Genomic DNA, 27,034 nt, shown 5'->3' with positions numbered 1-27,034 from the left:
GCAAGTAGATGAGCTTACCATAGCAAGGAGAAGATCCTTCGTGTGAGTTGGGCCTGAAGGAGAAGATTTTCAAGGGAAGGCACATGAATGATGTGAGGAGAAGAGAAGAGGAAGCCCTTGGCAAATGGCTTTAAATTTTCCAATGAAGTATGGGACAGGTGCTCAGCTGAGGAGGGGGTGGTGAGGGGAAAGCCATGGAAAGTTTGAAGAGGGGTGAAAAGATCTGGAAAAGCTGCTGTGATGAGTGGGACAGTGAATCAATTAGGAAGTTGTAAAAGAATTGCCTTGCTTCAGTGAGGACCCAATTAAGATTATGTAACAATAAACTTTTTATTGATTTTGGTCTGAATTTGTGCACTTAAATTTTATTCTAAAAAGTGAAATGGAAACTGTTTTAACACCTAAATGTCACTAGACATCTTAATAGAATTCCTACTGAATGGCTAAACTGAAGAGTTGGGATTCCAGGTTTGAGAGATTAAGCCAACAATATCAAATGTTTTGCATGTATTCTAATTAATGGAATTTTTATTTCATTACTGAAGAGTTATAAGGCATTTGATCAAAACAGTGGCCCCTTGATCCCTTGATAATTTGAGTCATAATTCCATTAAGTACAAAGGAAAATTTTTAATTTGGAATGTTTAAATAGTTCTTGCTTGTTTAAAAGGACGATGGAAACCCACCGTACCTGAGGTCAAATTGCATCTTAATCTGAAATTTTATGTGGGAATGTAAGTTCAAGTAATAAAATGAGGAGGTTTTATCTTTAAAGTTTTATAGCCATTATGGTAGCATAATTTAAGCCCAATATGTGCCAAATGATCATAGCCTAGAGCAGGGTTCTTAACTTCTTTTGTATCATGTAACCCTTTGACACTCTAAGGATTCCTCAGTATAATGTTTCTAAATGCATGTAATACATAGGAATACAAAAGAAACCAGTTCTACTGAAATAGTTATCAATGTCCAAAAAAAAGTTCACCCGCTAACCCCCACTCCAAAGCTGGTTAAGAACCCCCGGCTTAAAGAAAGGTTCCATAGCCAAAGTACCAGGTAGTGTAAGGATTGAGCTCATCATCGAACCTGCTGGTGAGTCAGAACTTTTAAAACGATGGTTTCTGGACTGGAATTACCATTAAGGGTCACAGCCACCCTAGAGGCAGCTAGGTGATGCAGTAAATAGAGGGCCTCGCCTGCAGTCAGGAAGACCTGAGTTCAGATGTGGCTTCAGGTGTTTCACTAGCTGTGTGGTTCCGGGCAGATCACTTAACCTCCATCAGCCTCAACTTCCTCAACTTCCTCATCTACAAAATGGGAATAATCGCATCTATCAAGATTGTTGTATCAAATGAGATATTTGTAAAGCATGTAGCACAATGCCTGGTACATAGTAGGTGCTTAATAAATGCTTGTTTTCATCCTAGAAGGACTGACTACTTCCGACCCACGCCAGGCATAGAAACCTATGTGATCTCTGAGAATTGTGATGGGCCTGGGGCTGTCTCGGTACCAGTGAAGGAACAGAGTCTCCAAGCATCTGGGCAAGCCCTAAGGTTACTCTTGTCCTAACCACCTGGGATACTCAAGCTGTAGAGTTATTCTTGGCCTACTTGGCTATTGCAGGCCCTGCACTTCAGGGGGAAACAGTATGATACTAGACACTAAAAAGTTAGAATAGTCTTAGCACTATTAGCACACTCTCTTGGGATTTGGGCCAAGTCTCATGACTTGGAAAGACTTAAAAATGCCAGGGAGTCATATCAGATGCACAGGTTTAATGTTAAGCAAAAACGACTACCACTGTGACATGTGATCTCTTGCCTCACAGTTCTCAGAAAACATCATTTTCCTAGTACTTGCATTTTGGGGTAGGTATAGAAAAGGGCTGGCAGCTGTAGAAGAGGAGGTAGGCAGCAGCGGTTTGGACTGCGGAGTCTGGAATCTCACAAACTCGAGTGTCATCAAAGCTGTACCAGGTCTGGCTGACTGTGTTCTTGCAGAATGCCGTGTAGTGGCCACCATCTAGATCACCAAAGTGGTTCTGCAGGAGAGAGGGATGTTTAGCAGCTGGTTTATTTTTCAGGTTTGTTTTGGTTTCCACGTGAAGATTCTCGAACTACTAAAGTACAAAGAAATCTAGGGGAAGTTTTTTTTTTTTTTTTGCATAAGAAATTACAGTACTAAGTTTAGGAAATGACTAAATTTTCCAAAGTTGGGGTCCTTCACAATTAGTTGAGTGGAAGCTTAAAGGACCTGATATATTTATTGTGTTTTTAGAACACTGGGACTACCTACAAATTATGTCCATTGAGTCTATCAAATATTAAAAGCTTTGCAAATAGGTTGACAACATTAGGAAGTACCTAGTTTATAGTTAGTGAAAATAGCCACTTTTAGAACATGAAAGAGGGAGTTGCTCGCTACTTGCCCCAAAGGAACATGAGGTTTCATTAGGGAGAGCAGCTAATACATGAAAGGGAAAAAAATCATTTACAAAAGAGACTTAAACAAATAGGTTACTGTGGTATAAATACTTTCTAGAACATGAATTCTGGGAGAATTTAGAGTAATGGTGTTGAAGTGATAAGGTGCAGGGAAGTTTCACTGAGAAGGCAGGACAGCGATTTCAACATATTAATATACAAAAAGTAATAGAACATTTCTCATGAAGGAAATATATGGATGTTAAAGCAGATGCTGGTATACAGCTTAGTTTGTGTGGCTAAGATAGAGTATGAGGCGGAAAATACAAAAGTGTTCTTACATTACACATTTGCAGATTTGAAAGTAAAATTGTTTTTTCTGATGGCCTAACACAATCATTTCAGAAATGTTTTGTCTTGACTTCTGATTGATCTTCAGCGTTCAGACCATCTAAATTTTTATTAGTTCAAGCCCCTTCTTATCATATTTCCTAATAAGTTAATACGATTTAAACATAATTGCAAGAAGGGATGGTTATTTAAGAAATCTTAGTTAAGTCCCTTTATAAATCTAAATATCTTTTGGTAATGTAAATAATTACCCTTTAAAATTTTGAGTACAACTTTTTATATATCAGAACTTTTTAAAAACTACATCTATGATGAGAAATTGGGGCAGAAGGGAGGGATGTCAGTTTGTGAAGTCTTAAAGACAAATTGAGCATATTGGATTTTGGATTTTATATGATGGACAAGGAAGGCACTATGGTTTTCCAAACAGGAAAGTAATAGCAGCAAAATGCTGTTAAAGATGACTTTTTAAAGTAGTGTTCAGGAAGGACTAGGGATGAGACACTGGCCAAAAAGAACCTTCCTCTTCCACAGAATCTCTCACTCCCCTGCAATATGTTGGTATTATTTTCGCGTTTAGGTACCATGGCATTGGGAAGAGCCCTGGATGATACTCTCCCAACACACTTGGCACTTCCAAGCCATCCAAGACCTATTCCAACTCAATTCACTAAATCTTAGTGAATTCACTAAATCCAGCCAAGTTGGAATATAAATTTGAAGTTGGTGTGGATTCTGGAAAGCTGAGTGCAGAGCATGCTAGAGGCCTTATCCAGATGAAAATCAGTTCCTAGTTTTATACCTTGTAACAAGAGGGTATAGGATATATCGTAGATAAGCCAGCAGTTTTCTTTAAAGTTCTTGGGTTACTTAGAAACAATTTGACCATATTACTCACCACCACTCCACAAAGGCTGTATTTAGGATGTTTCCGAAAAAGTGGATAAATATAAGGAGAAAGATCCAAGTTGTTGAGTGGGTAATGGATATCTGTTCTTAATTTCCTCTTCACTCTACCCTGACAGTCAAACCTAAGAAGTGGAAATAATGTGAGATGCGTGGGAAATGCTCCATTTCGTGATTCTACTTTTGAATGATGTCACCCATATTTTTGTATATTATTCATATATACTTCACAGAAACCAGATGAATTTTTAAAAATAATTTACCAAAATTAAGTAATTTACAAAATTACATGAGAGAAAAGACATTGAATTTTTGCTCTGAGAAAGTCCTAGGAAGAAAAATAATTCCCATAAAGTAATTCCATTCTAATGCAGTGGATTCAGGGCCAATATAGTGTTGTTGGAACCATTTTTAGGGGGTATTTTGTCAAGGGGTAAGTTACCTGAATTCAGTTACTTTCCTTAAAGTTCAGGAGTCTAGAAAGAGCTAGACCCTTTTGGACATGTTATAGAGATTTCCGTGAAAAACGATTTAAAGAAGCCCTCAAAAAGTATTGCCCAGAGCTGCTGCAACACGAAGAAGCCGAGTGACTTGCTCAAAGAACACATCACCAGTTATGTGAGAGGCCAGTCCTGAACCCAGGTCTTCCTGCTTTGAGTCCAGTTCTCTCTCTATACCTTGCTCAGAAGTTTTTGGAAAAAATTTCTCTGGGGAAAACATCTTCTAGGGGTGTTAGGATATCATTAAAATGGAAGCTCCTTGAGGGCAAGGACCAATTTTGTACTCAGCATTTGTACATTAGCTAGTTTGCCTTGATGAGGAGATGGGCCCCTTCTTGTGAAATGGAAATGGAGGAGATAATAGTAGATGGCATCTGAGTGATGTGATGAGAAAGGGAAGCTCAGAGAGTGGCTTCAGTTTTCCAGGAATTATGAGGAAAGTTTCTCAGCTGATAGAGTGGGGATAAAGAGGGAAGGAAGGCTTGAAAAGGATGAACAGGTTTTGGAAAAGTCTCTATGGGGAGAGAGATAGTGTATTGATTACAGAGGTGTAAAACAATTGTCTTGCTACAATGAACACCCGGTTGAGATTTATGTGTGTGTAGTGAACACAGTCAGCTTGGATTTGTGATTTTCTCCACCTTCCTTCAGTAGTTGAGTATGAGTGAAGGTAGCAGATTATGGGAATGATGCAAGGCTAAAATTTGACAGGGCAAGATTTTTCTTTTTTTTTTAAATTTATTTATTTTTAGTTTTCAACATTCACTTCCACAAAATTTTGAGTTCCAAATTTTCTCCCCATCTCATCCCTCCCCCCACCCCAAGATGGCATGCATTCTGAATACCCCTAATCTGCCCTCCCTTCTCTTATCCCCTTCCCCTTCAATTTTCCTATAGGGCAGGATAGATTTCTATGCCCCATTTCCTATATATCTTATTTCTCAGTTGCATGTGAAAACAAATTTTTTTTCTAACTTTTGTTTTTAAAATTTTGGGTTCCAAATTTTCTCCCTCCCTCCCTCCCCACCCACTCTCATTGAGAAGGCAAGCAATTCCATAAAGGTTATACATGTGTAGTAGTCATGCAAAACACTTCCATAGTAGTCATGTTGTGAAAAACTATATTTCCCTTCATCCTATCCCACTCCCCCATTTATTCTGTTCTCTTTTTTGACCCTGTCCCTCCTTAAAAGTGTTTGCTTCTGATTACCCCCCCCACCAATCTGCCCTCACCTCTATCATCCTCCCTCTCTCTTGTCCCCTTCCTCCCACTCCATTTTCTGTAGGGTAAAATAGATTTCCATACCCAATTCAGTGTGTATCTTATTCTCTCCTTAAGCCAAATCCAGTGAGAATAAGATTCATTCATTCCCTCTCACCTTTCCCCATTTACCCTCCACTGTAAAAGCCTTTTCTTGTCTGTTTTATGTGAGATAATTTACCCCATTCTACCTCTCCCTTTCTCCTCCCAGTATAATCCTCTCTCACCCCTTAATTTTGTTCCCCAGATATCGCCCCTTCATCTTCAACTCACCCTGTACCCCCCCTCCATATATACATATACATATATATATAAAAATTTTTCCCTCCACCTTCTCTGATACTGACAAAGGACTCATGAGTTACAAATATCATCTTTCCATGCAGAATGTAAACAGTTCAACCTTAATAAGTCTCTTATGATTTCTCTTTCCTGTTTACCTCATCATGCTGCTCTTGAGTCTTGTATCTGAAAGTCAAGTTTTTTGTTCCACTCTGGTCTTTTCATCAAGAATGTTTGAAAGTCCTCTATTTCACTGAATATCCATTTTTTCCCCTGAAGGATTATGCTCAGTTTTTCAGGGTAGGTGATTCTTGGTTGTAATCCTATCTCCTTTGCCCTCCAGAATATTATATTCCAAGCCCTGCAGTCCCTTAATGTAGAAGCTGCTAAATCTTGTGTTATCCTGATTGTGTTTCCACAATACTTGAATTGTTTCTTTCTGGCTACTTGCAATATTTTCTCCTTGACCTGGGAACTCTGGCATTTGGCTACAATATTCCTAGGAGTTTTCCTTTGGGGATCTCTTTTAGGAGGTGATCAGTAGATTCTTTCAATTTCTATTTTGCTCTCTGGTTCTAAAATATCAGGGCAGTTTTCCTTGATAATTTCTTGAAAGATGATGTCTAGGCTCTTTTTTTGATCATGGCTTTCAGATAGTCCAGTGATTTTGAAATTATCTCTCCTGGATCTATTTTCCAGGTCAATTGTTTTTCCAATGAGATATTTCACATTGTTTTCTATTTTTTCATTCTTTTGAATTTGTTTTACAGTGTCTTGATTTCTCATAAAGTCACTAGCTTTCAATTGCTCTATTCTAATTTTTAAGGAAGTATTTTCTTCAGTAAGCTTTTGGACTTCCTTTTCCATTTGGCCAATTTTGTTTTTTAAAGCATTTTTCTCCTCATTGGCTTTTTGGACCTCTTTTGCCATTTGGGTTAGGCTATTTTTTAAGGTGTTGTTTTCTTCAGTATTTTTTTGGGTCTCCTTTAGCAAGCTGTTGACTTGTTCTTCATGATTTTCTTGCATCACTCTCAGTTTTTCCTCTACTTCTCTTACTTGCTTCTCAAAATCCTTTTTGAGCTCTTCCAAGGCCTGGGACCAATTCACATTTTTCTTGGAGGCTTTGACTGTGTTGTTTTCTTCTGGTTGTATGTTTTGATCTTCTTTGTTACCAAAGAAAGACTCTATGGTCTGATTCTTTTTGCACTGCTTGCTCATGATCCCAGCCAATTACTTCAGTTATAAACTCTTTGTTAAGGTAGGAGTCTGCTTCCATTGTGGAAAATGTACTGTCCCAAGCTTCAGGGGTTTTGTGCAGCTGTTTTCAGAGAAACTTCTAGGGACCTGAAAATTTTCAGTTCTTCCGAGGTGGTATGATCAAGGGCGAAGTGTTTACTTCTGTGCTCTTGTCTATGAGTGACCACAAGCACTCTTTTCTGCCTTGCAACTGTGAAGAGGATTCTCTCTGTACAGTCACTACAAGCTCCACCATAGCAGCACTCCTCCTCACCCCAGGACCACCACCCAGAGCTGTGACCCAGATCCAAACAAGGGAAAAGCAAGAGAATCCTGTACCAGCAGAGAGATCCCTGCAATCTCCCTCTGATCAGCCACTCGATTCCCCCTCAGTTTGTGGGCTGAAAGCTCTGGAGGCAGCTGCTGCTCTGAAGGTAGCCGCCCTGGGGCTGCGCTTGGCAAATGAGACTGGGACCCCACACTTCTCTCTCACTGCAGACACAGACTTCTCCTACCAACCTTCTAAGTTGTCTTTAGCGTTCATGGGTTGAGAAGTCTGGAATCTGCCACAGCTGCCCACAATTCAGTCCTCTGAGGCCTGCATGCCCCCGTAGAACTGCATTCCTTTCCCAGCCTGGTGATATACCTTTCCAATCACCCATCCAGGTTGTCTTGGGCTAGAAATTTGTTTTACTCTGTCTTTTTGTGAGTTCTGCTGCTTTAGAATTTGTTTAGAACCATTTTTTACAGGTATTTGGAGGGGCTTGGGGGAGAGCTCAAGCAAGTCACTGCTTTTACTCTGCCCATCTTGGCTCCACCCCCCAAGATTTTTCAATAGGATAAAAGGATAAGGGACTCGAGGACAGTTAGGGTTAGACGGGTTCCATAAAGGGTTAAATGGGGAAGGAAAGACAGTAGCCATCCCAGCTGATGACTTAGGACTTGGGGAGTGGAGGTCTCAGTGAGAATAAAGAAGAGGGTTTAGAATTGCAAGGCAGAGGGAAAAGTGGAAAGACAACAGATTATGATCAGAGAAAGTGGTTTAAAGTTCATAAACATGGAATGTAGTCCTCACAACATTTGTCAGAAGAAGCGTTTGAACTCACATCTATCCCGATTCTAAGTTCAGTTCTCTATCCACACTGCCACCCAGCCACTGCAACAATATTGAAGCTATTATTCCCATTTATAGATGAGGAAAATGAGGATCAGAAAGATTAAGTGACTTAACAGTGTTCACATAGCTAGTATTAAGATATAGGATTTGAATCCAGGTCTTTTTTTAGCATTTTGCCAGTAGTTAAACTACTAGTAGAATTTGCAGATTCTGTTTCTCTCTCTTTTTTTTTTAACATTCCCATTGAACAGCATTTCCCTCCTCCAAACCAATAGAACCTCTACTTTTCTCAACTATCTTTCAGAGATCATTGACAGTAGCTCAGCAGTCACACCAGCTAGTTCTTTTAGAATTCAAGTATGTGATTCATATAGGCCAAGTGACTTAAACTCATTTAAGCTAATCTAGGTCCTCTCCTACCATTACCTCACCTCTCTTGAGTTTTAGCTTCTTAACTAATTTTTTCTATCTTTGCCAGTCTGTCATTTTCCTTGGCAGAAAAAATAGTAAAATTAGAGTTCTGCCTTTTCTCCATTTTCAGTTATCCTCTTTCTCTAAAATAATGATCTTTTCTCTTCTTTGATCTTTTTCTACTTAGCATTCATCAGTCTTAGCTCAGATTCTTGACCCTTCATAAATTCCTATGTCACACATATTCACTGTCCGTTATGGGTCCTTGTCCATCACCCATCTTTTAATGATGTAAGTTGGTCATCGACTCCTCTGTCCATCCACATTAATGTCTTTAGACAGCTGTCTCTTCCTTTTTGGAATTGTTTCTGGTTTTGACTTTAGAATTTTATTTTATAGAGGATAGCAATTTACCATGGTTGGTGACTTTTACTGAATGATAATCTTGAGTGGGCCATGGTATTTAAAGATTCTTCCACATTGGAACCTGATCTCTTTATATTTGGTTAAAATTGTTTCATCTTCTCCCCATTCTTGAATAAGCTGTAGCCCTCTGCCACCTTTCTGGGAAAGAGCTGTAATGTAATTTGTGGTGGGCAAAAGGATGGTATAGGGTAATGGGATTTAAATGATAATTACATAACAGACCTTTTATCTTAAGGTAGGACTTCCTCTAGATAAATATACTCCATTCCAAGAATCAGTGAATTGCCCCAGAACTAACTGTGTCTTATACAACTGTCTAGACTAACTATGATGCTAGTTTCCTGGTCCACTCCATTTTTTGAACTCTGCCTAGATATAGCTAAGAATCCATACCTTTTTAAGTGAAAAATAACTGTCTTTGGTGCTTTGGCTATGCTAGCTCTGACAGCTGCATCTTGCTTGGATTCGCAGAAAGCACAATGAATTTGATTATTCCAGGTGAGTGTATCTTGTTGAAAGAAACATCCAAGACATTCCTGTTGAGAGAAAAGCATTTGCTGGCCAAACTGGATAAAGGGAACCTGTCCCCTCTTCAGATTAGAGCTTTGTTAACAGCCAAGGAATAAGCCTCATTACAATACGGCTGTGAAACCCCAGGACAAGCGGAGCTGAGAGTTGAAGGCGAGGAGTGAGGCCACAGAAACAGAGGATCTAGAGCGTTTCATTTGTACTACCACCACAATGAGAAGCTGCTGCAGAATTACACAGTGAGTATGAGTTCATGTAAATATATGGAATTCTGATCTCCTTTCCTCTAATTTTTACTAACGAAAAAGAAGAGTGAATGGGGAAAATCAGCTGAAAATTTTTTATATCAGTTGTGGAATTAGCTCTTCAGCTGTGACTCAGGTGAGTGAAAACTTATACCAAATAAGTGGTGGAAAAAAACTCAAACTTGTTTTCATTTATTTTTCTAGATACATAATTTTTATGCATAAATCAGACCGACCACAAGCTCTAGGTGAGCCAGTTAGCTTGGGGATACTTAATTTATAGAGCTGCTTTGTGGGGTTAAAAAAAAAAGCGGGGGTGGGGGGAATAGCAAATGTGTTGGAACCAAGATTCAAAAAAATTTAAGTGGGCTGGAATGATGGGCCACAGAAGTTTAATAGGGACAAATGTAGATTGTCTTAGTTAAGTTAAAAAAAAAACAAAAACAAAACTCAGTAGCACAATTGCAGAACAGAGATGTAGTTATATAAGAATGTGTGTCAGAAAGGCTTGGGGGTTTTAATGCTCAGTATGATTTAGAAATTTTGTGATGTGGCCACCTCCCCCTAATCCCCCCTTCCCCAAAAAAAATAGAGAAAAAGAAAAACAAAACTAATAGATATTAGGCTTTCTTAATAGAACTTGAGCACTTACCAAGAGAAAGGATAGTTTCACTGTATTCTGACCTGGTCAGACCACATCTGGAGTTTTGTGTTCCAGACTCTACATTCTAGTCACAATCCTGCTTCAGACACTTATTGGATATATGACCCTGAGTGTGACACTTAACTACTGCCTGCCTCAGTTTTCTCATCTGCAAATGGGGCTAATAACAGCACCTACTTTTCCCAGAGTTGTTGTGAGGATAAGGTGAGATAATATTTGAAAAGCACTTTTTTAACCTTAAAGCACTATATAATTGCTGGCTGTTATTAATGATTACTACTACTACTACTACTACTACTACTACTACTACTACTACTACTACTACTACTACTACTACTATTACCACCTACTACTACTTACTACTACTACTTCTACTTTCTGCTACTACTTATTATTATTACTACTACTTCCTACTACTACTATTTACTATTAGTACTTACCACTACCACTACCACTACCACCACCACCACTACTACTACTACTACTACTACTACTACTACTACTACTACTACTACTACTACTACTACTACTACTACTACTACTACTACTTTATCAGGGCCATCTCCAGTCGTCCTGATCTGTATCTTGCCTCTGGGCCCAGATGGCTCCAGAGGAGAAAGTGAGGCTAGTGACTTTGCCCAGCCTCCTTCACTTAAATCTGATTCACTTGCAAGTCTTGGCATCACCTTCCTGATGTTAAGGTGTTCTTTGAGAGCGAAGGACAAACAATAACAATTACCACTACTTCCTGCTACTACCATTACTTACTATTACTACTGCTTAGTACTCCTACTCCTACTCCTCATAATAATAATAATAATAAACTGGAAGATGAGCAGGATGGTGAGGAACCTTAAAATATATCATGTTATCATTGCTTGAAAGAACTTGGAATAAGGGGCAGCTAGGTGGCACAGTGCACAGAGCTCTGGCCTTGGAGTCAGGAGGACCTGAGTTCAAATCCAGCCTCAGACACTTGACACTTATTAGCTGTGTGACCCTGGGCAAGTCACTTTACCCCAACTGCCTCACCAAAAAAAAAAAAGAAAGAAAGAACTAGGAATACTTAACCTAGAAAAGATATCTTAGGAAGGGAATGATTACAGTCTAAATATTTGAAGGATTGTCAGAGTTTATTTTTTAAAAACAAAGAGCAAAATAAGGGATAGTGAAGTTATAGGATGAACTAGTTTCAACTGAATAGGAAGAGTACCTTCCAGACCATTAAATTTGTCCCAACATGTAATCAGATGCCTCAGGAGGTAATAAAATTCTGTCACTGGGATTCTTTAGTTGGGAGGATTTATGCTAATGCTATATAATATAGAATCAAAGGAGAAATTCTGATGGTTCTATTTCTAAAGCATTTGGTGAGCATATGAAGTTGTTAGAATTGTCTGAACTTAGATGCTAGAAACAAGGTGATTTGCTTCTAAAGGTCCTATGACATCTTGGAGGGAGGAGAAAAAATTGAAACCAGTTATGCCATCCAAGTGGTCATCCTACCTTTGTTCCTGGGCCTCAAGGAAAACCTGACTGTGATGGCTGAGTCCAGTGTGGGGAAGGAGGAAGGAGAGAGGAGGAGGAGGAGGAGGGAATGCTAAGTAACACTTATTATAACAGGGGACAATCCAGTTACAATGAACTAGCATGTCTCGCTGGATCTTCTCTAACTTGGATGCTGAAACCGAGCCCAAAGTGCACATTTTGCTTATAATCTGTTTCAGATCTGGGCATCAGCTGTTTGTGTTTTCAGTCCACTGCTAACTCATATTGACTATGTATTTTCTACTGACAGAAAAACGGATGCGTGGTTGATCATTACCAAAGTGATTACATGAGTGCACATAGCCATACCTCTGTATCATAGAATGTTCCATGATTGGTAGAATGTGAGAACAGATCTAAAACAGATCTGATTTATAAAGGATCCCTCCCAGCATTGACCAATAGTCTGACTCTGCCAATGTTGTTAGCATAATGGGAAGTGAATATATGGTCTTTTGACAGCATGCCTATCAAGAGGACCCCTTCCTTGTGAAGGACCAGGCATGGTCTGGAGAATTCCCTCAAATATTTATTATCCTGTGGAAGAAAGGCTCCTTGAGTGAGTATTTATGGGGGAAAAAAAACTTTACCCCAGTTATAGTAATGGAAAATGGCTTCTTGAATGCCCTTGGTGTTTGGAAGAAAAAAATTTCTTAACCATTTTAATGGCAAGAATATCACTCAGCAAAGATTCTTGTACTAGCACCTCATCTGCCATCACTCTCCACCCTCATGTAGTAGTGTGCCTTAGTCCGAGTACACAAGCACTGAAGACCCTGAAGGCAAAGCATCATGCCTTGTGATGGTGCAGAAGCACCAGCCTGGCAGTGCAGATGACCTACCTGAAGGGAGCATTCACATTCTGATGGGATGGGGAGGGAGAGGACAGTGAAGACTTCATTTTTGTAAGCACAGTTCTCACACTTCAAGCACACGATGTCATAATTAAGTTGCCCTTCAAAAAGTCTAGTGATGATAGAGGACTCACTGGAAGCCACCTTCCTGTAGCATTTTGTAGTAAGTCCTTTCTCCTGTGTTTTTTTTCTGTGAAACTAGGAATTCCCCCCCCAAAAAAAGAAGAGAAAAGGTTAGCAATTGGCAATAAAACAAAACTTTTCAATAAGTAAAATGAATGATTTGCTGTCAACATAATAGGAACTCCATTTTGATTTCTGGCAGTGACCAAGATTTTTCTTTTAGAAGACACTCCTCATGAGCTTATGTGTGGTTTCTGAGTCAAGTCCATCATCTTTAGTTTAAAGAGGGGAGAAGGCTCCCCAGTCCTGGGATAAAAGAAAGATCATAAGAGGCAGGTAGAGGATACAGTGGATAGAGCAGGAGGTGTGGAGTCAGGAAGACCCAAGTTCAAATGTGGTCTCAGACACTTACTGGCTGTGTAACTCTGGTCAAGTCACTTCACTTCTGTCTGCCTCAGTTCCCTCAATGGTAAAATGGGATCAAAAAAGGAAAGTTCATAGTCTGCGTCATTAGATGTCTTTCATCAGAACTGGGACTCAGCTACTTATTGTGGGTTGTATATGTTTTTCTGCTAATGAAGGTGCTGGGAAATCAGCACTCTCTCGAAATGTAGACAAATCTCCTTGCCCACAGACCTCATAAATATTTTGGTTTGTACAATGGTCTTACAAAACATGGACTAGAGAAATGGTTTATCTGTTACTGCATATCTTATATGTGTGTCTATAATTATATGTGTAATATGATCAGTGTACATAGTATTGACTTGGATGGTGGAAAGACTCTGGAATCTTATAGATATTATGTTAGTAAAACTAATATACTCACGTTATGTTAATAAGACAGTACGAATAGCAGTATATGTTGCCTGCTGAGCATCTCTATCTACATGTCCTGTAGGGTCTCTCAAATTCCCTGGTCACCAGACTCCATCTCTATTCCTGACTTCCCTGTTTCTGTTGCGGGACTTACCATTCTTTCATTTTCCCAGGTTCACAGCCTTGGGTGGAGTCATCCTTGACTGGGTCTGCCTCACGCTAACCATATTCAATCAGTTGCTAAGTCCTGGCTATTCACACTCAATGTCTCCCCCCTGTACCACTGCTCTCCACCTGTGGAGCCACATCTCAAGCTCAGGTCCTCTTCACATCCTAACCTGAACTACTGCCAGAACTCCGCCTTGGTCCATCTGCCTCCATTCTCTCCCCACTCCAGTCTGTCCATCTCCCATGCAGGTGACAAATTGATATTCTGAAAACACAGGCTTGACTGTGTCTCTCTTCCTTGTTCAAGAAGTCTTCAACTGAACCTCTTTGCCTCAAATATGCAAATGCCTCTTTGGCACTTTCTTTCCCCTTAACATTTCTTTTCAAAATGATTTCATATTACCCTCTTTCTCTCACACTGTACATTCCAGATAAACCAGCTTGTGTCTTTTCCCTGTCCATGACATTTCATCTTCTGTTTCCTTGCACAGGTGACTCCCATGCCAGAAATCCTCCCTCACCTTTCCCTTCTGGAATTCCTGGCTCCTTTTAAGCATCGGCTCCTCCACAAGGCCTTTCTTGCTCCCTCCGCTTGTGAAAGCTTGCCTTCTTTGCCCAGAAATCACATACCCATTCTGAGTGCCTGTTGTTTCTCAACAGCAAAAGATAAAAGTTTCCTGAGGCCACTTTGGTCTCTGTATCTCCAGGACATAGTACGTGGTAGACATTCAATAAATGCTGATTCAGCTGAACTGAATTACTTTATCATCTACAGTCAAGAAGCAGCCACAAAAGAGTCAGAGTCCATAGAAGTTGGGATCCCTGTCTAATGCTTTGTGCAAGGGAGCTGGTTACCCAAGCCCATGTCTTTGAGGCATATTCAGAGATTGAGTGAGAATGGAGAGGTGGATTATTTCTTCCACAAACAGACCTTTGTGACCCTGTCTCCACAACTCTGGCTACCCCACCACTAAAATCTCCTGTGCTACCTTTTCTTGTTAGCGCCGCAGGTTGCTAACCCCTATATGCCACACCGCACACAATATTTTCTATGTAATTTCTAGCACGGTGGCTACCACATGAGTAAGTATGGGAGCAGCTAGATGGTACATTGGATAGAGTGCTGCAGTTACAGTCTGGACGACCCGAGTTCATAATTCTGCCTCAGACGTTTCCCAGCTCTGTGATTCTGGGGAGATCACTATTACCTCAGTTACTTCATCTATAAAAGGAGGATGGTAATAGCACGAATGTCATGGGTTATCATGAGGATCAAATAACATGTAAAGTGCTTTGCAAATCTTTTTTTTTTAATTAAAAGAATTTTAGGTATGTCAAAGTAGCAACATGTTGACAGGCTGGTCACAGAAGGTCAAAGATGGCTTCAAGGTGGGGACAGCTTTTATAGGTAACTTTATGATAATTCAGATAGAACACCCTTAGGAGAAGATATTGGGCCCTTGCATCTCAGTTCATCCCTAAGGTGGCAAGAACATGACAATTTACAGGTAGGGGTCCGTGACAAAGAGCACATAATACAGAAAGCTGCAGACTTAGTGTCTCCTTCCCCATCAGAACCTCCCTTAATACTGATTAATAAGCAGGGCTGGAAACAATGGGATACTGAGTCATTATAACTTTCAACAATTCCCCCATTTGGTGCTAACCATATATATGGAAATGACTGAACAATAAAACCGAGTACATATGGTTCAGCACCACAGTCAATCTCATATCACACCTTTATCCTGAACTTCATCATCCTAATCTCTGCTGCTGATTGTGTCAAATTAGTGGCTATAAACTAGGGGACTTAAACTCACAGTAGGAAAGAGGTGTCCCACCATAATCCCACGTTTCCATCAATGTCATAAAACTGAATAAACTTGGTTATAATCTCATGTGCTCCCCAAGGAGACAAGCCTTGGTAAACAGGACCTGTATGTAAACCAAGGCATGTGACAGATCAAACTGATATACATATCAGCAAAGTCTCCAAGAAAACTCAGTAAACATAAGCACCATGAAACAAAAGACAAAAGCAACACAATAATGACCATCAATATCAAGTAACAGCGATCCTTGGGGTAACCTACTCCCAATGTTCAGTTAATCATCACATCTCATCTTGAGTCCCAGATGTCCCATGCAGTTGTCTGGTCCCTGGAAACACCTTCCCCTGGACATCTCAGAACAGGCCTCCTCCTTAGGCTGCCTGGAGTGGTCTCTTTCCAATGGATTGGCTTCTCTGGCTCCAAGTCACCTTCAATGTCCTAGGGTATTCTAAGAAAATCTTTTGCAAAACGGATCTCCATACATTTAGAACACCCTCCTGAATTTGCTTTTTCTAGTAACTAGGTCATGTGGTGAAAACCAGCTCAAGCCTCATGCTTCTGGTCACTTTAACACTAGAGCAATAAGAACATCAAATTTAAGAACCTGTATTTCACTTGAAATTTTAGAAAATTTAGAAAAATTTAGAAAAAAATTTAGAAAATTTTTGTTATCACATCTGACTTGCTATTTCTATCTTCTTATAGTATTGACACAGCTTTAATATGTAAAATCCTAAACCCAATTTCTAGCACTTATAATCATTACATGTGCAAGGCCTTTTCATAACTTGTTATTAAAACATGCTCAAGGCCTATATATTCCATTAGAATAATTTACTTGACTATAAATTATCTCATATTGTTGCTTTCTTAAAATTTTCCACTCCTGCTAATTTCCCTTTTAGGAGTAGGACATACTTTAAGGATTTAATCCCATTCATCAACACATAGCTACTAGTACTCATGGCAAGTAGATGCTTTTTCATCCCCAGGTTCAACATTATACAAATGAATTTGCTTTAAAATACTTAATAACAACAAAACGCTTGTGATGAGATGTGTACGTATAATAATCCTGTGCTTTGCAAATCTTAAAGCACTTTATATAAAGGTAAGCTATTATGACTAGTAATAATAATAATAGATGCATGATGATTGATTGATTAATAGCAATTACATAGTGACCCAAATTAAATTAGATGCTGTACAGGAAGAATTAAGGGGATCTCAGTTTTGCAGTTTCAGCAAGGGCCTTTTATCACTTCAAGATTTCATACTAAGACTGGAAACCATGGGTCTGATGAATAAACCTCAGATTTTGCATTACACATCTTAATGTGTTTTTTTTTTCTAATTCAATGTAAAGCTTGTATTGAGACTGTTTTTAAAATATATTTTACTTAAAAAATAAAATCTGATCACCAAAAATATTCCATCAAGACACTTAAAGAGGGGGTGGAGCCAAGATGGCGGAGTAAAAGCAGTGACTTGCTTGAGCTCTCTCCCAAACCCCTCCAGATACCTGCAAAAAATGGCTCTAAACAAATTCTAGAGTAGCAGAACTCACAAAAAGACAGAGTTAAACAAACTTCCAGTGCAAGACAACCTGGATGATTGATTGAAAAGGTCTAAGGCGTCTTGCTGGGAGAGGAACGCAGCTCAGTGTGGAAGCACAAAGACCAGGCCTCAGCAAACCTGAAGGAAGCCTTTGGGGACTGAATCATAGGCAGCTGTGGTGTATTCCAGGCTTCTCAACCCACAAATGCCAAAGACAAATTAGAAGGTCAGTAGGAAAGGTCTGTGACCACAGTGAGAGAGAAGCTCGGTCCCAGCCTCAGTCCCAGGATAGCCCTGGGGCAGCAGGCTCTGTTTCCAGAGCTCAGCCCACAGACTGAGGGGGTATCAAGTGGCTGATCAGAGGGGCATTGCAGAGATCTCTTTGGTGGTGCTGAGGCAGGAATCTCTTGCTTTGCCCGTGCTTGGATCTGGGTCACTGTTCTGGGTGGTGGTCCTGGGGTGAGGAGGAGTGCTGGTGTGGTGGAGCTTGTAGTGGAAGTAGAGAGGGAATCCTTTCACAGTTGCAAGGCAGAAAAGAGTGCTTGTGGTCACTCATAGACCACAGCACAGGCCAGGAAAGGAGTAAACACCTCACCCTTTATCATACCATCTTGGAAGAACTGAAAATTTACAGGTCCCTAGAAGTATCTCTGAAAACAGCTGCACAAAACCCCCAAAGCTTAGGACAGTACATTCTCCTCTCTGGAAGAAGACCCTTACTTTAACACAGAGTTTAAAATTTAAGTAATTGGCTGGGAACATGAGCAAACTGTGCAAAAAAAAAAAAAGGTCAGATCATAGAAGCTTTCTTTGGTGACAAAGAAGATCAAAACATACAACCAGAAGAAGACAACAAGGTCAAAGCTCCTACATCCAAAGCCTTCAAGAAAAATATGAATCAGTTCCAGGCCATGGAAGGGCTCAAAAAGGATTTTGAGAAGCAAGTAAGAGAAGTAGAGGAAAAATTGGGAAGAGAAATGAGAGTTATGCAAGAAAATAATGAAAAACAAGTCAACAACTTGCTAGAGGAGACCCAAAAAAAAATACTGAAGAAAATAACACCTTAAAAAATAGCCTAACCCAAATGGCAAAAGAGGTCCAAAAAGCCAATGAGGAGAAGAATGCCTTCAAAAGCAGAATTGGCCAAATGGAAAAGAAAGTCCAAAAGCTCACTGAAGAAAATCCTTTCTTAAAAATTAGAATGAAGCAAATGGAAGCTAGTGATTTTATGAAAAATCAAGACATTGTAAAACAAAACCAAAAGAATGAAAAAATAGAAAACAATGGGAAATATCTCATTAGAAAAACATCTGACCTGGAAAATAGATCCAGGAGAGATAATTTAAAAATTACTGGACTATCTGAAAGCCATGATCAAAAAAAGAGCCTAGACATCATCTTTCAAGAAATTATTTAAGAAAAACTGCCCTGATATCCTAGAACCAGAGAGCAAAATAGAAATTGAAAGAATCCACTGATCACTTCCTGAAAGAGATCCCCAAAGGAAAACTCCTAGGAATATTATAGCCAAATTCCAGAGTTCCCAGGTCAAGGAGAAAATTGCAAGCAGCCAGAAAGAAACAATTCAAGTATTGTGGAAACACAATCAGGATAACACAAGATTTAGCAGCTTCTACATTAAAGGACCAGAGGGTTTGGATAATATTCTGGAGGTCAAAAGAGATACCCTATCCAGCAAACCTGAGTATAATCCTTCAGGGGGGAAAATTGACATTCAGAGAAGTAGAGGACTTTCAAACATTCTTCATGAAAAGACCAGAGCTGAATAGAAAATTTGACTTTCAAATACAAGACTCAAGAGAAGCATGACGAGGTAGACAGGAAAGAGAAATCATAAGAGACTTATTAAGGTTGAACTGTTTACATTCCTACATGGAAAGATGGTATTTGTAACTCATGAGACCTTTGTCAGTATTAGGGTAGTTGGAGGGAAAAAAATTATATGAATAGGTAGATAGATAAGACAGACAGACAAATAGATAGAGGGCACAAGGTGAGTTGAAGATGAAGAGATGATATCTGGAAAATAAAATTAAGGAGTGAGAGAGGATTATACTGGGAGAAGGAGAAAGGGAGAGGTAGAATGGGGTAAATTATCTCACATAAAACAGATAAGAAAAGGCTTTTACAGTGGAGGGGAAGGTGAGGGGGAATGAGTCAATCTTATTCTCATTGGATTTAGCTTAAGGAGGGAATAACATACACACTCAATTGGGTATGGAGATCTATCTTACCCTACAGGAAAATAGTGGGGGAGGGGATAAGAGAGCAGGAGGATGATTGAGGGAGGGAGGGGGTATCAGAAGCAAACACTTCTAAGGAGAGACAGGGTCAAAAGAGAGAATAGAATAAATGGGGGGTGGGATAGGATGAAGGGAAATGTAATTAGTTTTTCACAACATGACTACTATGGAAGTGTTTTGCATGACTACATCTTTATAACCTGTATGGAGTTACTTGCCTTCTCAATGAGGGTGGGTGAGGAGGGAGGAAGGGAGAAAATTTGGAACCCAAAGTTTTAAAAACAAATGTTAAAAATTGTTTTCAGGGCAGCTAGGTGGCGCAGTGGATAGAACATGGGCCCTGGATTCACAGGCACATAACACTTACTAGCCATGTGACCCTGGGCAACTCACTTAACACCATTGCCTAGCCAAATGCACCTGGGAAATAAGATATAAAGGCAGTAGGGTATAGAAATCTATCCTGCCCTATAGGAAAATAGAAGGGGAAGAGGATAAGAGAAGGAGGGAAAGATAGAAGGGAGGACAGATTAGGGGAAGGTGTATTCAGAATGCATACCATCTTGGAGTGGGGGGAAGGATGAGATGGGCAGAAAATTTGGAACTCAAACTCTTGTTGGAAGTGAATGTTGAAAACTAAAAATATATAATTTTTTTTTAAAAAAGGCACTTAAATAATGTCTTTTTTGCAAGCCAGTTTAGATTCAGACTGTAAAAGCTATAAGGGCAATTAGAAATGATGTAATCCTGTGTCATCATTTTATTCTATTTTTTAAATTAATTTATTTTGAATTATCAACAATCACTTCCCTAAGCTTTTGAGTTTTAAATTTTTCTCCCCCTTCTTCCTTGCCTCCCTCCCCAAGACAGTGTGCAATCTGATATAGGCTATACATATACATTCCTATTAAACATATTTTCACATTAGTCATGTTGTAAGTAAGAATTAGAACCAATAGGAGGAACCACCAGAAAGAGGAAACAAAACACGACAAGAAAAAAAATAGTTAATAGTATGCTTTGATCTGCATTCAAACTCTATAGTTCTTTCTTTTTCCATCATGAGGCTTTTGGAGATGTCTTAGATTCTTATATTGCTGAGAAGGGTTAATTAAGTCTGTCAATATTAGTCATCACACAACGTGGCTGTTACTGTCTACAACGTTCTCCTGGTTCTGCTCACTTCACTCAGCATCAGACCATATACATCTTTCTAGGTTTTTCTGAAGTCTGCCTGTTCATCATTTCTTATAGCACAATAGTATTCCATTACATTCATATACCACAACTTGTTCAGCCATTCCCCAGTTGATGGGCATCCTCTCAATTTCCAATTCTTTGCCACCACAAAAAGAGCTGCTATAAATATTTTTGTACATGTGGGACCTTTTCCCACTTGTATGATCTCTTTGGGATATAGCCCTAGAAGTGCTATTGCTGGGTCAAAGGGTATGCACATTTTTCTAACCCTTTGGGCATACTTCCAAATTTTCTCCAAAATGGTTGGATCATTTCACAGCTCCACCAACAATGCATTAGTGTTCCAATTTTCCCATATCTTCTCCAACATTTATCATTTTCTGGTTTTGTCATGTTGGTCAATCTGATAGGTGTGAGGTGGTACCTCAGAGTAGTTTTGATTTGCATTTCTCTAATCAATAGTGATTTAGAGCATTTTTTCATATGACTATAGATGGCTTTAATTTCTTCATCTGAGAACTGCCTGTTCATATCCTTTGACCATTTATCAATTGGGGGATGCAATGTCATCATTTTATAGATGAGGAAACTAAGGACCAGAGAGGGACTCTGACCTAGTGACAAAATGTATCTGACTCAGTTGAATGTGCTGTATCATTAGGTATTTTTAGCCCAGCAAAATGTTGTTTCGTTTGCTTTAAAAAAAAAAAAAGGAAAAGGCAATCAGTTCATGCAATGCCCTCTTGCAAAGAGCCTTGTTTAGCACCTTTAGCCTCAAATTCAAACTCCTACTATAGTGGGAAGAGAGGCTGGGCCGCCCTTTAGAAGTGCCTGGGGTCAGTCCCTTTTCCTCCTTGTCAAATCAGTTGCAGAAGAGGAGCCAAAACTAGTGATGGCAGAAGTGGTATTCCTCATCCTCCTCCCCCCAACTCCCACCTTCTATCCCTTTTCCTGAGGATCAGGAAAACTATTCCTATAGTACCTAGCACAGTGCTTGGCATATAGTTGCTGCTTTATAAAATCTTAATTGATGGAAAAAAGAAAGAAAAAAAAATAAGATGTAGAAGGTACTATTAGGATAACAGCAGGATATCAGAATAGAGCCCAAGCAAGTACCAATGATTTCTATAACAAGCAAAGGAACTGGAAGAGCTGCAACACTCTACTGATGCGTATTGGCCATGAAGCCAACAGACTCAGGAGGTGAGAGGAAGATGGAGGGCAGTGGTGATAGCAATAGTGAGGGAATGAATGGATTTCCAAAGTAACAAGGAAGTGCTAAATGGAAACTCAGGGAGAGGGACTGTCTTTTGCCTCTGTTTGTATCACTAACCAGATGCCAGGCAGAATACATAGTGTGCCTAGCACATAGTAGGCACTTGATAAAATGTTCATTGACTCACTAACCCAGACCTTATGACATAGTTTCCACTGGCTTTTCCCTTGAGTCTTTTTTTGGGGGGCAGGGCTGTAGGAGGATGGTTGGAGACAGACATCTTGTAGGGAAAAGGGGTCTTTAATTAAGAAAGTGGTCTTTAATATTTCTTCTTGCTTCTCTAAAAGGGGCTGGGATAGGAGGCTTCTTTGTCATTATCCTGAACTAATATTCTAGGTTAAAATGCTCATTGGAAGCCTTGGCTTGTTTGGAGGATGGGAAAGTTAATACTTCCAGGACAGGGTTAAAAGGAGGATTCTGAGGTCCCTGAGTAAGGCACCTGGGTGAGGCCAAAGTGAGCCTTTGAAGTTGATAAACCTGTGTCCGATGTCAATACTCAGAGTTCTCCTGTGTAAAGAGACCCCACCGTATTATAAAACAGGGGGAAAATCTTTTTTTTTAAAGATCAAGTATAATGGGTCTAGTCCAATGCCTATTTCATGGCATAGTGACCACTTGCCACTGACCTTCTTCAAAGCCTCATGAAGTTCATTTAGGACATAAATCAAGAACTCCTGAGCATCTTGCTGTGTCCTCTTCAGAAATGCTGGGTAAATTTTTCCGATGGCTGACCGAAACACTTCGGGTGAGACACAGTCCGAGTCTCCAAGCCACATGTCTGTCATCAGGTAAGCAAAAGCAGTGGCAGCCTCACCACTGTCCCTTCCAAAGGAGAAAAGAACAGGGGGTATCATATGACTAAAGCCATGAGGGCATGTTTAAACACTTGGAAACAGAGAAGTAAAGCAAAGGAACCCCTCCTTTCTTCATCCTCCAGGAACTGGCTGGTCTAATGAAGTGGGGAGAGGGTGATCTCCTGTGGCAGACCCAGCTGGTTTAACTGGGCAGCAATAGCTTCCACCAAGTTGCTTGACAATTTAAAGAAGGAAAAATCTTGAGTTTCAATTAAGACTTAACTTTTTTACTTAATTAAATTTGTTCCCCAAGAAAGATCAACCTTCTCTCCTTCCTACTTCTGTCCCTAACCCCATTGACAAAGCAAAAAAACCCCACACATACCCCCATTACAAAACATGTAAAGTCAAACAAAACAAATTACTGCATTAGTCATACCCAATGACACACAGATACATTACACACGTATGTCTGTCTGTCTATCTATCTATCTATTTCTCTACACTCTGAGTCCATCACTCTTCTATCAGGAAGTGGGTAGGCTGACAGTTAGACTTACTTTTGAAGAGCAGTGATGTACTTTCCGGAAAGGAAATACTCCACCAAGGGGGTGATACTGCAGAGACATTGCAAGATGGCATTCATGTAGCATGTGTTGCCTAGGTTACGAAGACCTGTCACACCTTGGGAGTGTTGCTGGGACATGCTAGACTCTTTGACAGAGCTGGTGTCACTATAATCTGTACATTCTGTGCTGTGGACCACAGGGAAAGAAAGAAATTATTTTGAGGGGGCAGGATAGGTACAATTCAATTCAATTGATCAAATCCCTGCTAATGGGCAGAGGGGCAAAAACGAAACAGTCCTTGCCCTCAAGGAGCTTAAATTCTACCAGAGAAATAAAGCATGTATACAGATAAGAAAATACAAGGCAATTTGAAGAGAGACAGAGACCGAGGGAGGCGGCAAGTGAAAATAACAGGGTTATAGACTCAGTAGCATCAAGCATGATCCTGCTGCATCCAGGCATTCCTTCTCTTGACCTCTGCAGTCAGTCTGCTGAAACTGTACAGCTGATTTCTATGCTGTGTAGACAAAATACCCACATCTCTGCCGAAATATACAGGGCCATAGATATAAACCAGAGCAAGGGCTACAGAGCTCAGAATCTGGCATTTCTGATTCTTTCTCCTGTGTACAGAAGGGCTGTTGAGACTCTCCTCTATCCCTCATGCCTCACTTCCCATTTGTAGATCGTCTTCACAAGTGTTTGAAAAGTGCTCATTTTTAGATCAGTACTTTAGGGGAGGAAGAGTGAGTACAGCGGACAAATCCCTGGTTCTAGAGTCAGACGGACTAGGGTTTGGATCCCACTATGGACCTTTCCCATCTGAGTGATCTTAGGCAAGTCACTTCCCTGGGCCTCAGTTTCCTCATTTGTAAAATGAGGGGCTTGGATCAGATGGTCTCTGAGGTTCCTTTCTGGCTCTAGATCTCTGAACATATAAAACAGAGCATCAGGATATCTTTTCTCTGTTTCATGACAAGGGAACCCCACTGAAGCCAGATACTTCATGAATTGCATTGAATATGTTGCTGTGCAGTCGTGTCTGACTCTTCATGACCCTGTGGACCATACTGTCCATGGGGTTTTCTCGGTAAAGGTGCTGGAGTGGTTTGTCATTTCCTTCCCCAGTAGATTAGGACAAATAGAAGTTAAATGACTTGCCTAGGGTCATACAGGTAGGCCAGATTTCAACTCAGGTCTTCCTTACTCCCAGCCTAGTGCTACATCCACCTGAATGCTCCAGTGAATCTTTCTTTCTCTCCACATATATCTATGTTGATTTAGATGTCATATTAATTACATATATTTAATTTTATTTCTATATATATTTATCCCTTTCCTCCCTCAATTTTAGATCATCATTTAATGATTCGATACAGCACATACTCCCCTGAGAAACTCTTTCTAAGTGCAGCCTTGAGTCCCTCCTTGCTTCTGTGACAATCTTACCCCTTGGCTTAATCTGTTATCTAGAGCACTGTAGAAGAGACAGACTCACAGAACATAATAGATTTTGAAGTCATCAGGAGGACATCTGGAAGCCATGGGGAAGGAGAGTGTTGGGTTGTTACTGCTATTGAGGCTTGTCTAACCTTTTAACTTCATTTCTTTCTCTCTTTCACACTCTCTGTTGACTTGGTTTTTAAAAAATAATTTCTATTTCCCCCCCCCCAACAGGTAGCTCCAAACTGGTTTTCATCTGTACTTCAGGTACCATTCCAACTTGGATCTTCTGTGCATCATAATCCTTTCTATTTTCTCTCAAGATTCTAACATGTTGCTATGAGATGTAGCTACTCTGGCTGCTGTTCATAGTTCATATTTTTGATGAGAAGGTATTTCACCTATAGGCATAACTTCTTTCCCTAAATGGACCAATGTCTTTTTAAATTGCATATAATCCTGACTTTACTTTTTGTTTGTTTGTAAGCAAGTTGCTTGTCCTAGTTACAATTCACTGATCTGGAGGAAGGGTTGTTAACTAGGGATACTTTTTTAAGGGCAGGAGTTATACCAGGATAAAGTGGGGGACAGTTGGGGAGAGAGGAGGAAACTTCCAGAATCTCAGATTCTCAAGTGGGGTAGGATGGACTCCAAATACTGGCAATTGGAAAAATATTTTTTAAATTTGTAAGTAAAATATAGAAATCCAGAGAGAGATAGAGAGATAGAGAGATAGAGAGGAGAGGAAGAGGAGGAGGAGGAGGAGGAGGAGGAAAAACAAGAAAGAAGAAGATCTCTGAAAAATGTTCAAGCAGAGACTTGGTCTAGAATATTGAAGGGAAAGATTGATGTATATCATGTTGAGATTGACCTACTTAACCCTCAAGCTCTTTTCCCAACTAAAAGATATCATGCATTGTAATCAGAACAGCTGAAGTAAAAGCAAAATTGAGGGAAGGCATATTGGAAGGCATGGAAAAGCAACAAAAGTAAAGATGTCAATATGAGAGGTAATGGTGAGGATAGTGGAAAGAGTCGTGGATTTGGTGTCAGAAAACATTTCCTAAGTGTTTGACCTTGGGATAGTCCTTCAACTTCTTTCAAATGCAGTTTCTTCACTGGCAAAATACAAATAATATACACCAGCTACCTCACAAGGTTGTGAAGGCAGGCCCTTTGGTAAACCACAGAAAATGAATTATTATTACTGGTTGATGAAACAGTGTTTACAATAACGAGGCTGGAAATGGGTTTTTTGAGGCTGAGCTAATTTGTAGGGAAGAGTACAAAGCTAGAGCATCACAAAACAAACAACCAAAAGCCGGAGAAAGTAGTACTGTATGAATAATTATTTGATCTCTTGTATGAATAATTATTTGATCTCTGGGAATGAGCTCACGTTGTGGTCCATTTGACATCTGGAAGATCTTATGACTGTAAGGATCACAAGATGCAAACTTATTACAACTGGTGGTTCAAGAGCATTCTAGAGAAAATTGGGACTAGCTGGGGTAGTTTTTCGTAGAATGGTTTTCACGCACTTCTACCTGCACAGAGCGGGAAGGAATAGTAGGCCTAAAATCTCACCATCACTTGCTACCTTCTGGCAAACTGTACCCACTAGCTATGACACAGATGCAAACATCAGGAGGCTTTGTTTCTTTGTCCATTTTCTCCCTGGTTACTCATTATGACTCCCATACCAGTTTTCCTGGAAAACCTTTGATCTCTTCTTGGCCCTGACTCAAATCACAAAGCTTAGGTCTCAGACTCCTCCTAAACCTGAGGTAGCAATTCTTACCTCTCTTTATTTCACTTTCTGGTAGCATCTATATCCCAGGGTTGTTGTGAGAATAAAATGAGATATTTGTAAAGTGCTTTGTGAACCTTAAAATGCTATGTATTATGTATGTATTATATTATTATATCATATATTATGCATGTATTACATATGCTCTATATTATATAATTATATATTAACTATAAAATGCTATATATTAATATATTATAGCTTTTAATTTATCAGTTTCCATTCTATTTTGTCCTCAAATAGTTTATCAGCTAGTAGTTTACTATCTGGAGCTCCCTGCGTTCCCCACCCAAACCATGTCCCAGACTAATGAAAGCTTCCTTTGCTCATTTTCTCATGTTATAATTCCCCCTTCTTCTATCCAATATAATCAAACAAGCATTCATTGTGTGCTACATGTAATTAGGCACTAATGTTGGTA

General features: G+C 39.7%; 1 protein-coding gene across 3 annotated transcripts; it reads right to left on the bottom strand.

Annotated features, from left to right (window-relative positions):
• Window positions 1-1,769: 1,769 nt before the first annotated feature.
• On the bottom strand, window positions 1,770-25,109 carry USP50 (ubiquitin specific peptidase 50). Of its 3 annotated transcripts, none has more exons than XM_020980310.2 (7): window positions 24,953-25,109; window positions 23,352-23,546; window positions 22,624-22,819; window positions 12,744-12,953; window positions 9,310-9,452; window positions 3,676-3,808; window positions 1,770-2,044 (listed from the first exon to the last, which is right to left on the bottom strand). In XM_020980310.2, the coding sequence occupies exons 2-7, from the start codon at window positions 23,495-23,497 to the stop codon at window positions 1,853-1,855; spliced, it is 1,020 nt and encodes a 339-aa protein (XP_020835969.1). In that variant the 5' UTR covers window positions 23,498-23,546; window positions 24,953-25,109; the 3' UTR covers window positions 1,770-1,852. The 3 variants fall into 3 exon arrangements, with proteins under 3 accessions (XP_020835969.1, XP_020835931.1, XP_020835902.1); XM_020980272.2 differs by lacking the exon at window positions 24,953-25,109 and adding an exon at window positions 24,859-24,937 and having other exon boundaries at window positions 23,352-23,541; XM_020980243.2 differs by lacking the exon at window positions 24,953-25,109 and adding an exon at window positions 24,859-24,931.
• Between the last annotated feature and the right edge of the window lie 1,925 nt (window positions 25,110-27,034).

This window comes from Phascolarctos cinereus, unplaced genomic scaffold, assembly GCF_003287225.1.
Source record: "Phascolarctos cinereus isolate Bilbo 61053 unplaced genomic scaffold, phaCin_HiC Scaffold_3;HRSCAF=262, whole genome shotgun sequence".
NCBI classification, from domain to species: Eukaryota; Metazoa; Chordata; class Mammalia; order Diprotodontia; family Phascolarctidae; genus Phascolarctos; species Phascolarctos cinereus.
The sequence above is the reverse complement of the archived record's forward strand: the minus strand, read 5'-3'. Positions and strand labels throughout refer to the sequence as shown.